The sequence below is a fragment of the Nuphar pumila genome, chromosome 13 (assembly GCF_984573655.1).
Source record: "Nuphar pumila chromosome 13, dmNupPumi1.hap1.1, whole genome shotgun sequence".
Classification (NCBI taxonomy): Eukaryota; Viridiplantae; Streptophyta; class Magnoliopsida; order Nymphaeales; family Nymphaeaceae; genus Nuphar; species Nuphar pumila.
In genome coordinates, this window is record NC_143261.1 from 94,087,003 (window position 1) to 94,099,370 (window position 12,368).

Sequence of the window (12,368 nt, forward strand, 5' to 3'; positions counted from 1 at the left end):
TATAAGAATTCTTCAGAGTGCTGGTCTGGACTACAACCATCTTTATTTTTTGGGATTTAGATTATTTTTTCAGTTTGCTTATTGTTATAGTTTATAATTGTTAGGGAATAATGCTCCAAATCAATGTTATTTCGTGCAGAACCTCGTCTCGTTCTTCTGTTTGGAAATTGTGTAATAATTTTTAGTGACTATATGGTTACGGTATTCATATGGATCCTGTAATGAAAAAAAAGATCTGAAAGTCTTTGATATCTTTGTTTGATATGCTTTAATTCTAAGTATGCGCTTGCTATTTTTCATACTTATTCACTTGACTGTCTTATCGAAAATTCAGAGTTGGACATTTACGCTTCTCGTTCCCCATTAGTTGTTAATGAGAAATGATACTGAAATTGATATCAAATCTTTCAGTTGTATGGGGTAAGTTACTTGTGTGATCAACTGGTTTTGCTTGTTTAGCATCTTGAATTTAATGTACACAAGTTAATTCAAAGGAATTCTTCATTTCGAGCTGATTCAATTCACATGTATTTATAGAGACTCTGTCACACCTGTCTGAAGTTTGATACCGTGAGCCTTAACTAGTCCAAACACTCGGTTAAGGAAACAAGCCTAATTAAAGCCAGGTTCGAGCTTGGCTCCTTTATGGAAATCACGGAGTCTTAGCCAAGCTTTAATGAGATGAGCTGGAGCACTCGACTAGGTGTGCACTAAATAAGACATACACACATTAAAGATAAAAATATAAATAAAACTGTAACAATGCGACAATGATAGCGATAATTTGTTGTTGCATTAGTATGATGACAAAATTATTATATTTTCAAAACAAGTGGCATTATGATTTTTTTTTGGCAATGTATCATAATGCCATCGATATTTGTTGCATAGTTAGGCTTAGGGGTGTTAACGGGCCTGGACCGGACCCAAACCAAACCCTATAGGGTCCAGGTATGGTAATAAATAAGAAGACCCGATTAAGACCCAGGTTCGGACCCAAAGGTCCGATTAATACATTGACCCGGGTATAGTTTTTGAATTTTTATACCAGACCCGAACCTTACTCGAGTTCTGATTAAGACCTGCAATTTTTCAATGTAAAAATGATAAAAAATATGGTTTTACCAGGTATGGTCTGGGTTTGGTTCATGTAGTTCTTATCGGGTTCGGGTATGGTTTTTCTTGACCCGATTAGACTTGGGTTCAGACCTGATACCATACCAGAAAATCTGGTCCAAGTCTGGTTTTTTCTCAGACCGAACCAAACCCGACCCATTGACATCGCTAGTTAGAGTAGAACCATCTCTAATTTGATCTTGCGCCAAAAGGATTTATGAGATTCTTTGAAAATATCCCCTTCTGAAAATGTAAAAATATTTAATACAATGGAAGAATAAAAGGAAACTAGAAAAACAAAAATGACTTATGAATAAAAGACAAGTTACAATGTAAGGTAAAAATGACGTGTTTCCTTAAAAACCTCATAATTTGCAATATTCTCCTCATATCCCAAACCGCAAATAACCAACATTGGAATGCCTCTTTTACCCTTCGCATGCACGAAACTGATGAAGTTCACACGACATATCGTTTTGCTCTTCGGGGGCCTCATACGTTCGCTTAAAATGAGGTGCACACATTTTTTTTATGGACTTCACAAAGTTCACATAAAATTATATGTGAATTTCCTGTTAACCTTGAAGAAAATGTGGAAGTCTAGATATATTTTATGCGGACTTCTTCAAGTCTTCATATATTTTATTCGAAGGTGTGCGGACTTTTTCAAGTCTGCTTATATTTTATGCAAACTTTTTCAATTTCACTTATATTTTATGTGGACTTCCTCTCGTCTATGTTTGTTGTTTGCATGTTTAGAATGAATAATATATCTTTCAAAATAACGTGTCTCTCCAACCGCTCATCAGATCTAGGTGAATCTTGATGGTAGTAGAAGCTAATGTCCTTTCTCTCTTTTCTTTTTAATGTTTTTTTGGATTTGTGGTGTTATGCAATTTTCTTTCCAAAAATGTTTTTATTGTGGAAGAAAATAATTTTTAAAGTACTGAAAATTATTGAAATTTTTGCTTGATTAATGGTAGCAAGAAAGGTGCTCTTGACATTAAAAACAAAGGTATGGCATAAGTAGTAAATCATATTGTTCAAAATAATCATTTGTTAGTAATTAAAAAAAGAGTAAATGACAGTGTGGGAGGCAATTTTTTCCTATATGCATGGTTGGAATTCTATGCCATATATCTCAGGCAACACAATGTTTGCAAATAGCGTTACATCAATAGAAAGCTCTATTTAAAGCCAAAAAAATAGAATTTGCCTGCCTATCTTCTTGTGTGTGGCCATGGGTTCCACTTTGAGCGATTGCATAATTACTTAGTCTGGAAAGAAGCCATTTTATCACAATGTCTCACGTAACTTCAAAATTATTTGGCAAATGTCTGCTCAAATTTGTACCATTATAAAGTTTTCTTCCCTAAAATGTTTTTATTTCAGGAGGAATAAAATGTTTTTTTTGTTAAATGTTTCTCTGAAAAATTGTGAAATTAAGTTTTGCATGAATGGTATCATGACATTAAGGTGTCTTGATTTTTTCTACATTGAAAAAAAAATAAACATCAAAGCCTATTTTAAAATAATAGGAAAAGCATTTCTAAAAGAACAAAGGTCTACAAGGCTATCCAGTTCCATACATATATATATATATATTAAATCATAGTTAAAAAACATTTATCTTTTTCAATAATTTTAAAATATGTAGATATTTTATGCAAATGACAACATGGCATGGTAACTTTTTTTTTTATGGTTAGAAAAAACTATGCCATATATCATATATGGTACTGTTTTTTGAAAAATAGCTTTTTTAAATTTATATTTTTCAAAAAAGAACGGGATTTGTCAGCCAATTTTCTTAAGTTTGGCCAAAAGTTCTACTTTGAGTTGGACCCCAAGGGGTTGCTCACATGGTCTCAGGCTCAGAGAGGTCTATCCCTATCCTGAGTTAGAGTCTCCATGTGACCCTTTTATGCAAGGCAAAGTAGTAACTCCATAGTTTTTCTTTTATGAAAGAAAACCCTCACTGAGAACTAGGTCACTTAATGGGCCTGCCTCTCTGCCAGGTAAAACTCCGGGTTGAGGACACAACCACCCAACCATAAGTGCCCCAATAGTGCTAATGCAACAGCAGCCCCCATGCGCTGCATCCTGGGCCTTCAGCTTGACAGAGGACCTCACTGACCACAAGAATAGTATGACCGGGACCATAAGGCAAAGACCAATGCAGCCAATTCTTAGATCTCAAGTGTGTTTTTACCACATAATAAATGAAAAGTTATTTATAAAGATTTTCGACAAAACTCAGAAAAAAACGCCTCTTACAAATGTCCTTTGAAATTTAAACCGTTACGAATGCTTTTTTTTTCAATTTTTTTAAGGAAATATATCATTTATTTCGAACGCTCTCGCAAATTCAGAAATTTTGCACAAATGGCAAAATGACACAATGCACTTGAATATTAATATGTTAACCAAAAAAAACCTATGAATCAAGCCCAATTTCAAGTGTTAGAATTGTGTGACATCATAGGAAATATTTGGATTTACAAGTAAATTGAGGTGAAAAGTTTCTTGAGAAAACATTTTCATAACTTCTTAGGTGAAAGCCTAAATCCAAGCGTACTTGATCTTCAAGCTCACTAGGGCAGTATATTTCCAAAAAGTTTTCTCTTGAGAAGAATTGCAATTGGTGCCGCCCTTGGTTGGACCAAGACCTGGTCAAAATATTTGGATCGCCTATAAATTGCAGGCGCTGTGTCCCAAGCAACACAACGGAAAACACCCTGAGTCGTGCACCGTAGGCTTGGGAAAGCTGTCACAGAGAGAGAGAGAGAGAGAGAGAGAGAGAGAGAGAGAGAGTCCAACTTCTTCTCGTCACCACTGTTCTGCAACCATCTCAAATGGCAGGAATCGAGGATCGGCTCAATGCTCTTCCTGAATATCTGATAGAACACATCCTCTCTTTCCTCCCTCTCAAGGAAGCAGCCAAGACGAGCGTCCTCTCGAAGAGGTGGAGGTACCTCTGGACTTCCAGCCCCAAAATGGACTTCGACGAGGCAGCGTTCTCGATATCGCGTCTGGGATATAACCCAGCCACTTCAACAGATTTCTGCAGCCGACCTGCATGCGTGAATGAGCGACGGAGGAAGGAAAGCGAAACAAAGAGGCTGTTTATCGGCATGGTGGATCAGTCGCTCTCTCTGAGCACCACCACCCTAAAAAATGTTCGTATCCAGTTCAGTCCCATTCACGTCGTCCCCACAGCAGATCCCGAGAGGTGGGTTAGCACCATCATCGCTAACAGCAGCGTGCAAGAGCTCGAGCTCGACCTCAACAGTCCCCTCATCCCCTACATCCCCTGCTCTTTCTCCATACCGATCCCTTCCGGCTCCTGCTCTCTCAAGACCCTCTCGCTCCGCAACATGTTCATAACAAGCTACTCTTTCCCTCGCTTGCTTCTCAATCTGGTGCAACTTGAGAGCCTCTACATAGAAAACTGCTGCTTGGTGAGGACGATCGGTAGCCAGGAGGTTCTCTGCACCGCACACTCTCTGCTCAAGAGCTTCCGCATCATCGATTGCTACTGGGTGAAAGTGGGGATCGATGCGCCCCACCTCCAGCTCCTGGAGTACAGAGGGTACCCTGTGAACTTTGAGTGCTTAAACGTGCCGTCACTATCGAAAGCCATATTTCATTTCAATCAATTTGTCGAAGGCAGGGAAGCTTTACGGAAGGTTCTCGCGGATATTGCTCACGTTAAATCTTTGGATCTTTGCGCAAACTTTCTGTTTGTAAGTTGTTTCTCTAAATCGTTAGGATTTGTTGCATGGATATGTTGTTGTTTCAGTTCATTCTAAATTTGTTGCGTTTGTTCTTTATCGGTTTAAAGGCTCTCGCGGAAGTTGAGATCATCGGCGGGGTAGTATCGATCCGACTCTGTAATTTGGAAGAGCTGGCAGTGAGCTTTCAGTGGGATGTGACGCCACCGACTCTCGCAGGACTGTGGATCTTGCTAGAGCGCTGCCCTCGACTTCAAATTCTCACAGTTAATGACATTCCTCATCAAACTAGTGTAGTGTTTGATTAGTTAATTGGTGGTGTTTCTGAATACGGTTTGAACTTTGATTTCGGCTTTTCGAGTTTCAGGTTCATGGCTTTAGTCGCTGGAGCTACCACGCACAGGAGCTATGGAGAATGCCTGAGCTTCCCGATTGCATAATCCATCACCTCAAGGCGTTCAATGTTGAAGATTTTGGAGGGAGCAAAAGGGAAACTGAGTTCGTGGAATCGGTGCTCAAGAGTGCGAGAGCACTAGAGACCATTGGCATCAAGATGATCATCGGGAGAAGCCATTCGGAGAAGCTGTCGATCTCGAGGAGGTTGATGGCCTTCACCAGAAAGTTTAAGCATGTAAGGATCTTGATCACAAGGTGAAACGGACTGCCTGACTGCAGGATTCAAATTTTCATTAGATGCAAATCAGCAATCTTTTTTCATTTCTGTGTTCGTATGAGTAGCCGTTGTACGCTTGTTTTTTAGTGTTAAGGGAATCCAAGTGGCCATGTAATATTGCAATGAATTGGTGATATTGAATGTTGGCATTACACAAGTACCTGCCTCTCGTTATGAAGAAGACGTGGGGGCCACCAGAGAGACATGTGTGGTGATATTGAACAATGGGTGGACAGATTCCTTCTCCTGTTTCCATGTTTTAACATCAATATTGCGTGACGTTATTGGTTGATGAGTATTATTTTGGTGTGGAGCAGTGCGACTGCAAGTTGGTCAGACCTGTGCACGGTATCCGTTCCAACCTGAATCCATTTCCCTAGTGTGGGCATAAACTGACATATTGAGCATCCGGCCTGGACCGACCCAGATCAATCTCTTTATATTGAGAGCACCTTGGATGCCGTCCATCAAGCTAATGAAGGGCACCCAAGAACCATCAAATAGAATGGTTAATTGTCAACTGGGCTCCACTAAATTCTTTTTGCAGACATTCAACTCTTAAATGAATGGCATCAATTGCTCAAAAAATGGATGGCCGAAATTCGTCCAAAAGCAAGGTTGCCAGAAACGAAAACAGAAACAAGAAATTAAATGAAGATGGGAGATAAGGTTTTTCAGGTGCATGTAAAATGGGAAACAGGAAATGAACTGCGAAACGACTGGGAAAATGAATGGACAACATTTAACAAAACGAAAAAAACTCACAAAACATGAGAAACATATATCCCACAAAAGAGAAACGCTTGGGAAATGCATGGGGAATCAGTTTCCCATAAAATTTTTGGCATTTTTCACACGTTTCTGAAACACGGTGTTTCCCATTTCAGAAGCGGTTTCCTGCGAAACACATTTCTTATCATCCTGCGAAACAGATTTCTCATCATCCTATATCATTTCGAATAACCCTCTCCAAAAGCAGAAGATTTCTATGGACTTTTGGGTAGCATTGATTTTTTTAATGGACAGCATCCATGATGCCTTGGATAGTTTTCTGTCCAAGGTCCCTTAGACCTGGTTTGCTGTCATTCATATTTTACTTTAAGTAAATACTAGCATAGCATCCCCAAGGGGGTTGGTGTAGTGGGGTGGGAGCTGCTAGACGGGCAGTCAAGGTTCGATTCTCATTGTTGGCCCCCTCTGCCCAAGCCAACGCCCAGCATAGACTCTGGGGCAGGAGTCCTAGCCTCGGAGTTTTATTACACCGGCAAGATAACTGTAGGTATGTCCAGCTGAGCCAGCAGAGTTAGGTCTTTGTGCCGGGTGAGGTTTCTTCGGGTTATAAATAAAAAAAGTCACTATCACGTACACTACAATATAGCAGCCTGTCCATATGGCCAAGCTCGAAATAAATGAGGTTTAGGTTAAACTTTTTATTACAAAAAATAACATTAATAAAGAAATAAAAATAAGCATAATTTAAAATAAAATAATTTTATTAAAAGTATGAGTATTAAAAATTATTAAAGCATATAAATACCTTTTTATACCAACTGCAATTGAAGAAAAAAGCTCTTTTAAGATTAATCAACCATCATGCTTCTGCAAAATTTGGATAGGAAAGTTTTGCATGAATGATATCATGTATTAAAGGTGTCTTGGTTTTCGCTATGTTGAGAAAAAACAAACCTTAATGATCAAGTCCTATTTCATGTGCTACAATTGTGTAAAAAATCCTTGGAAAAGCATTTCTAAAAGGACAAAGGTCTCCAAGGCTATGCACTGCCATATCTCTCTCTCTCTCTCTCTCTCTCTCTCTCTCTATATATATATATATATATATATATATATATATATATATATATATATATATATATATATAAAGATACTATTAATTATGAATGAAAACCTGGCCAACATAACAAACCTACCCACCCTACATTTGGATTCACCTGTGATTAAATGAACCATTTTGCTTGCGTTTATCGGTTGACTGGACGAGTGCCCAAAGGTTCTGGATTTATGGTGCGGTAGAGATGCTGACGATAGTTGGTGTGTTACCAGTGGTTGCCGGACGATGCCGAAAAAACGGTGACAAAGTTGTCCGGAAAACCATATCTCTACAACCATGCAGGACTAGAGCACAATAAAATGGATCTCATCGCTAAGTATCTCTGATAGTCGATCCATGACCAACACAGTTGGAAAGATCTTGACGTGTAGTATGTGAAAAAGTACTTGGCTTGCTCGGAATTGGCTGAAAGTTGCAAAAACGCTGTGATGGGTAGTTTTCATTTGATGATTTCCACCAGGTAGTCAACGACACCCAAGCCCTTACAGAGCCCACTAGATAGTGAAAGACACCTGCACACTCCCTAGGCCTGCTACCACTCAGATCGACACTATTTTAAAAAATAGTTTTTTCATTGCACGATCAATTTTTATTTTGAAATAAGAGTGGCATTTGCGCACAAATTCTCTCATGTTTGGCCACAGGTTCTATTTGAATGATCGGACCCTAAGGGTTTGCTATGAATAGGGAGGTCTCTCCTTATTCCTGATAGTCAAGGAGGGCGCCTACTGAGTTTTACATCACCAAGACAGTGAATATAAGTAATAGAGGCTAAGACCAATGCAGCCAAGTCTCTGATTCGAGTGCGGTTTTCTGCGTAATAAATGAAAAAAGAAGAGGTTCTATTTCAAGTCATTGAGCTGCCACTAGGTCAGGAAGGAAACCATGTATTAAAGATTTCTGACAAAACTCACAAAAACCGCCTTTCACAAATTGTCATGAAAGTTAAACCGTTAGGAAGATTTTTTTTCCAAAAATGTTTTTTAAGAAGAGCATTTATTTTGAATGCTTCCGCAAAATAAAGAAATTTTTGCATGGAAAAGTGACAGGATGGACTTGAGTTTTAAAATGTTGACAAAAAATTAAAACTTATATATCAAGCCCAATTTCAAGTATTACAATTTGTGTAATATCATAGGACATTTGGATTTACAAGATAGTTGTGAAAGATTTTGAGTAAACATTATTATAACTCCATATTGGTTGAAGGGAAAGTTTTATAGGATGACGAATTAGGCCCGCTTTACTATATGGTACGGAATGTTGGGCTGCCAAGAGACATCATATTCAAAAAATGAGTGTAGCTGAGATGCGTATGCTGAGATGGATGTGTGGAAATACAATAAAAGATAAGATTCGGAACGAGAAGATACGTAAGAAGGTAGGCGTTGCACCCATTGAAAATAAGATAAGAGAGAATCATTTACGGTGGTTTGGACATATTCGGCGAAGGCCTAATGATGCTCCAGTTAGAATGATGGAGAAATGGAAAAATATATTAGTTAAAAGAGGTCGGGGTAGGCCTAGGAAGACATGGATGGAGGTGATAGGAAAGGATATGAATGCTTTGAACCTCACGGAGGACATGGCATTAGATAGAAATGATTGGAGGAGAAGGATTCATGTGAAAGACCCAGAATGATTTTCTTTTTTGGTTCATATCGCCGACCCCAATTGTTTTGGGATGAAGGCGTAGTTGTTGTATTATTATAACTTCATAGGAAAGGAAGCCTAAATCGAGTGCTTGATCTTCAAGCTCATTAGCACGATAACTCTCCATAGGTTTACTCTTTAGAAGATTTGGTTGGCCTATATATTGCAGGTGTTGTGTCCAAAGCAACACAAAGGAAAAGACCTGAGACGTGCATCATTGGAGAGAGAGAGAGAGAGGGGCCTTGTGGGAACTCAACGGCACCAATGTTCAGAAACCATCCCAAATGGTAGGAGTCAAGGATCAACTCAATGTTCTTACTGAATCTGTGTGTGATAGAACACATTCTCTTCTTCTTCCCCTTCATCATTTCTAAGAGGTGAAAGTACTTGTGGGCCACCATACCGAAGATTAAGGACAAAAACTCATCTAAATATAATCAATATCATATAATTGTGGGTCATGATACAGAAGAATGTATTCTTGTCAAGAACAACAATGATCGGCATCTTTAAAGAGTCCTTTTGAGATCATACTATAAAAGAAGTCCAAGCCAGGGAAACAAAAGAGAATTGGCTTCCAACAAATGTCATTGAGCAAGGACCTCCTATCAACATAGTAAATTGCATTTCCTAAGCTACCAATCCTTGACAACTTTTTATAGCTCTTCAAATATATTAACAATGATGAATAATGATAGAAGGAAGACAAATTTTATAGAAAAGCAAAAAAAATCTCACAAAAAGTTCTTCAGATAAATGTTATTCGCCTGAACCCACAAGACAACAATTATACCAAGGTTCTTCCTTCGCGTCTTATGCTAGAGATGCAATTATAAAAAATGATTTCCTTACGCTCTATCTTAAGAAGAACCAACTAGAAAGTGATGTAGGTCAAGTCACACACTCGAGAAAGGTTTACCAACCAGAAATCCTAATAAAATACTCACCTTTAATGTCTCATCAAATTACTTTCAATTCAAGTCCAATAAAAAAGTCTAAAAAAATCCAAAGTAAAGAAAGACAAGTACAATATTGAGATTCATCTAACCAAGGCACTATTAATATCTCAATATTAGAACCAATCAAGGTTTTTGATGAATACTCAAGTAAAAAAATCTTGAGAAATGTGAAAGTTCTCCTCCAACATCCATCTTAAAAGATTGACAACGTTCATCACTCATGCCATAACTCAAATGTCAATTACCTAACTCAAATGTCAATTACCTTCTTATATGGTCACCTAACAAAACTCCTAACACCCTATACTCAGTCACTATATATTGTGCTAAATGAATATATGCTTGATCGTTACTGTCAAAAGGTTGGATATTTTTAAAATCAAAGTTAAAGAAGCATGTGATCTAGATCAATAGGTACGATGGCAATACTATGACCACTATAAGAACCATCATCTTGAATGTGGGAATAGCTCCCATTATTCAAAAGATATTTTTTATGTATTAGATGTGACACTATCATACCACCTGTTTCATGATCTCAATGTTGTTCCTTCCAAACTTTCACCCCTACATCAAAAATACCACAATACCATGGTGAAATATAATTGTAGTGATTTATGTTGATGACTCGATCATTAAGATGGTACAACCCGTGTTGCCTAGAAAAAAAAAAAACCATCATCAAGCTCGTTAGTAAGTATTGACATCCTCTAGCTCAGGTCAAATATAGACCTCTCAAGAAAACATGACTTCTTGCTTAAGAGGATATATGATTCTCACCTCAAGTGTTCAATATCAACATGTTTTATAATAGTTGATTTAATAAATTTTCACGAACTTTGTTTTCTATTTAATGAAAATTTTCATGTATCGTAGGATTAACCTCTTTCAGTATTATTATGAGATCCGTAGCTGAGCTCAACAAGCAACATATGAGGTGCCTCTTGTCATGTGATAAGTAAAAAGATGTTTAATTAAGCATATTGATGAATAGCATAAATGAATGTGGTCCAACGTTTAGACTGATGGGCCCAAATCCAGAACAGGATCCAGCCTATAACCGAAGTAGGATTGGATCCAGCTAAAATATCTGAATGATAATGGCAGATCCCACAAAATGCCAATGAAAATCCTGATTCAAATAAAGTCCAATTTTTATGAACTTGAATAATAATAATATGAATGCACAACGGGCACCTACATTAGACCCGCATTAAAAGAAAGTGTCAAATTCAGATTGGTCCGAAAAAAAAAAGAACGACCCATTCTTACCACCTCATTGTAGGCAACAATCTGTTGCAGCTTGATTCTTGGACCAACTATAGCTTATTATACGTTGATATGGATCCATGCATTTGATTGGGTAAGACGTGGGCCATTGCTCAATCCTACCATAGTTTGAGGGCATTATCAACCCTAGATCCAAATAGCTAAGCATCCTCATCCAGTTTTATTACTTTACATGTAGCCAGCTTGACACAATATATGCTATTAATTCAAGTATTAATTTCCTGATATGATCCAAATTAAACCATTTAACTAATCAGGTCTAGAAGTACCTTGTTGGGTCAAGCTAACTGGTATATTGTTGGCACCAACGAGGGCTCTGCTTGTCTGGCAGGTGAAGTTAGTCCACGTCACCTTGTGCTGGGACGTTGCAAATTCAAATCTCAATGGTATATGGTTGTATAACTGGTAGGGGTCTGCCTAACCCCAGTTTTTTTGGTAAATTGTTGGCCGGATTTAAGAGCCAAAATCGTTCCATTTTATCGTGTTTTAGGGATTGAGCAACGCCAAATGAAGCCTTCAGCTTTTAACTGTTGCAGTAAACATGATTTTTCTACTTTCAATGATTCTTCAATTTATGCTTAAACACAGATATTGAGATTTACTACACCAGCAAATTTAGCTACTAAAGCAAATTGAACATGAGACAAAAGCAAAAGCAATTCACTGCCAAAAGAAAAGGCCGGCCATGCACATAACGCGTACTAAAGAGGAAGCTATTGCCGGTCAGTTGGGGCCTCCAGCAGGGATCCCATGGCCGCCACCAGCACCTCCACCGAAGCCACCACCAAATCCTCCACCCTTTCCTGCTCCTCCACCAAACCCAAAACCACCACCTTTCCCGAATCCACCAACTATGCCGCTGCCAATCCCACCACCAAATCCCCCACCTTTGCCAAATCCACCACCAATTCCACCACCGAATACACCGCCACCACCAAACCCTCCACCAGCACCACCACCACCACCAAACCCTCCACCAGCACCAATGCCCCCACCAGCACCGCCTCCTCCACCAAAGCCGCCACCAATTCCACCACCGACAACACCTCCAGCTCCTCCACCAGCACCCCCTCCATGGCCACCACCTACACCAC

The 12,368-nt window shown here is 38.7% G+C and overlaps 1 protein-coding gene across 1 annotated transcript; it reads left to right on the forward strand.

The window, feature by feature from the left end:
• The first annotated feature begins 3,971 nt into the window (after positions 1-3,971).
• Positions 3,972-5,505, forward strand: LOC149819258 (F-box/FBD/LRR-repeat protein At5g56420-like). Its single transcript, XM_089986368.1, has 3 exons — positions 3,972-4,826; positions 4,961-5,116; positions 5,218-5,505. Exons 1-3 carry the CDS (start codon positions 3,972-3,974, stop codon positions 5,503-5,505), a joined length of 1,299 nt encoding a protein of 432 aa, XP_089842494.1.
• The last annotated feature ends 6,863 nt before the right edge of the window (positions 5,506-12,368 follow it).

Bases quoted from the DNA above. Each gene is read 5' to 3' on its own strand.
- LOC149819258 (XM_089986368.1), top strand. From the start codon at position 3,972: ATGGCAGGAATCGAGGATCGGCTCAATGCTCTTCCTGAATATCTGATA. The intron at 4,827-4,960 runs GTTAAATCTTTG...ATCGGTTTAAAG, and splicing joins TTCTCGCGGATATTGCTCAC to GCTCTCGCGGAAGTTGAGAT. The intron at 5,117-5,217 runs GTTAATGACATT...TTCGAGTTTCAG, and splicing joins CTCGACTTCAAATTCTCACA to GTTCATGGCTTTAGTCGCTG.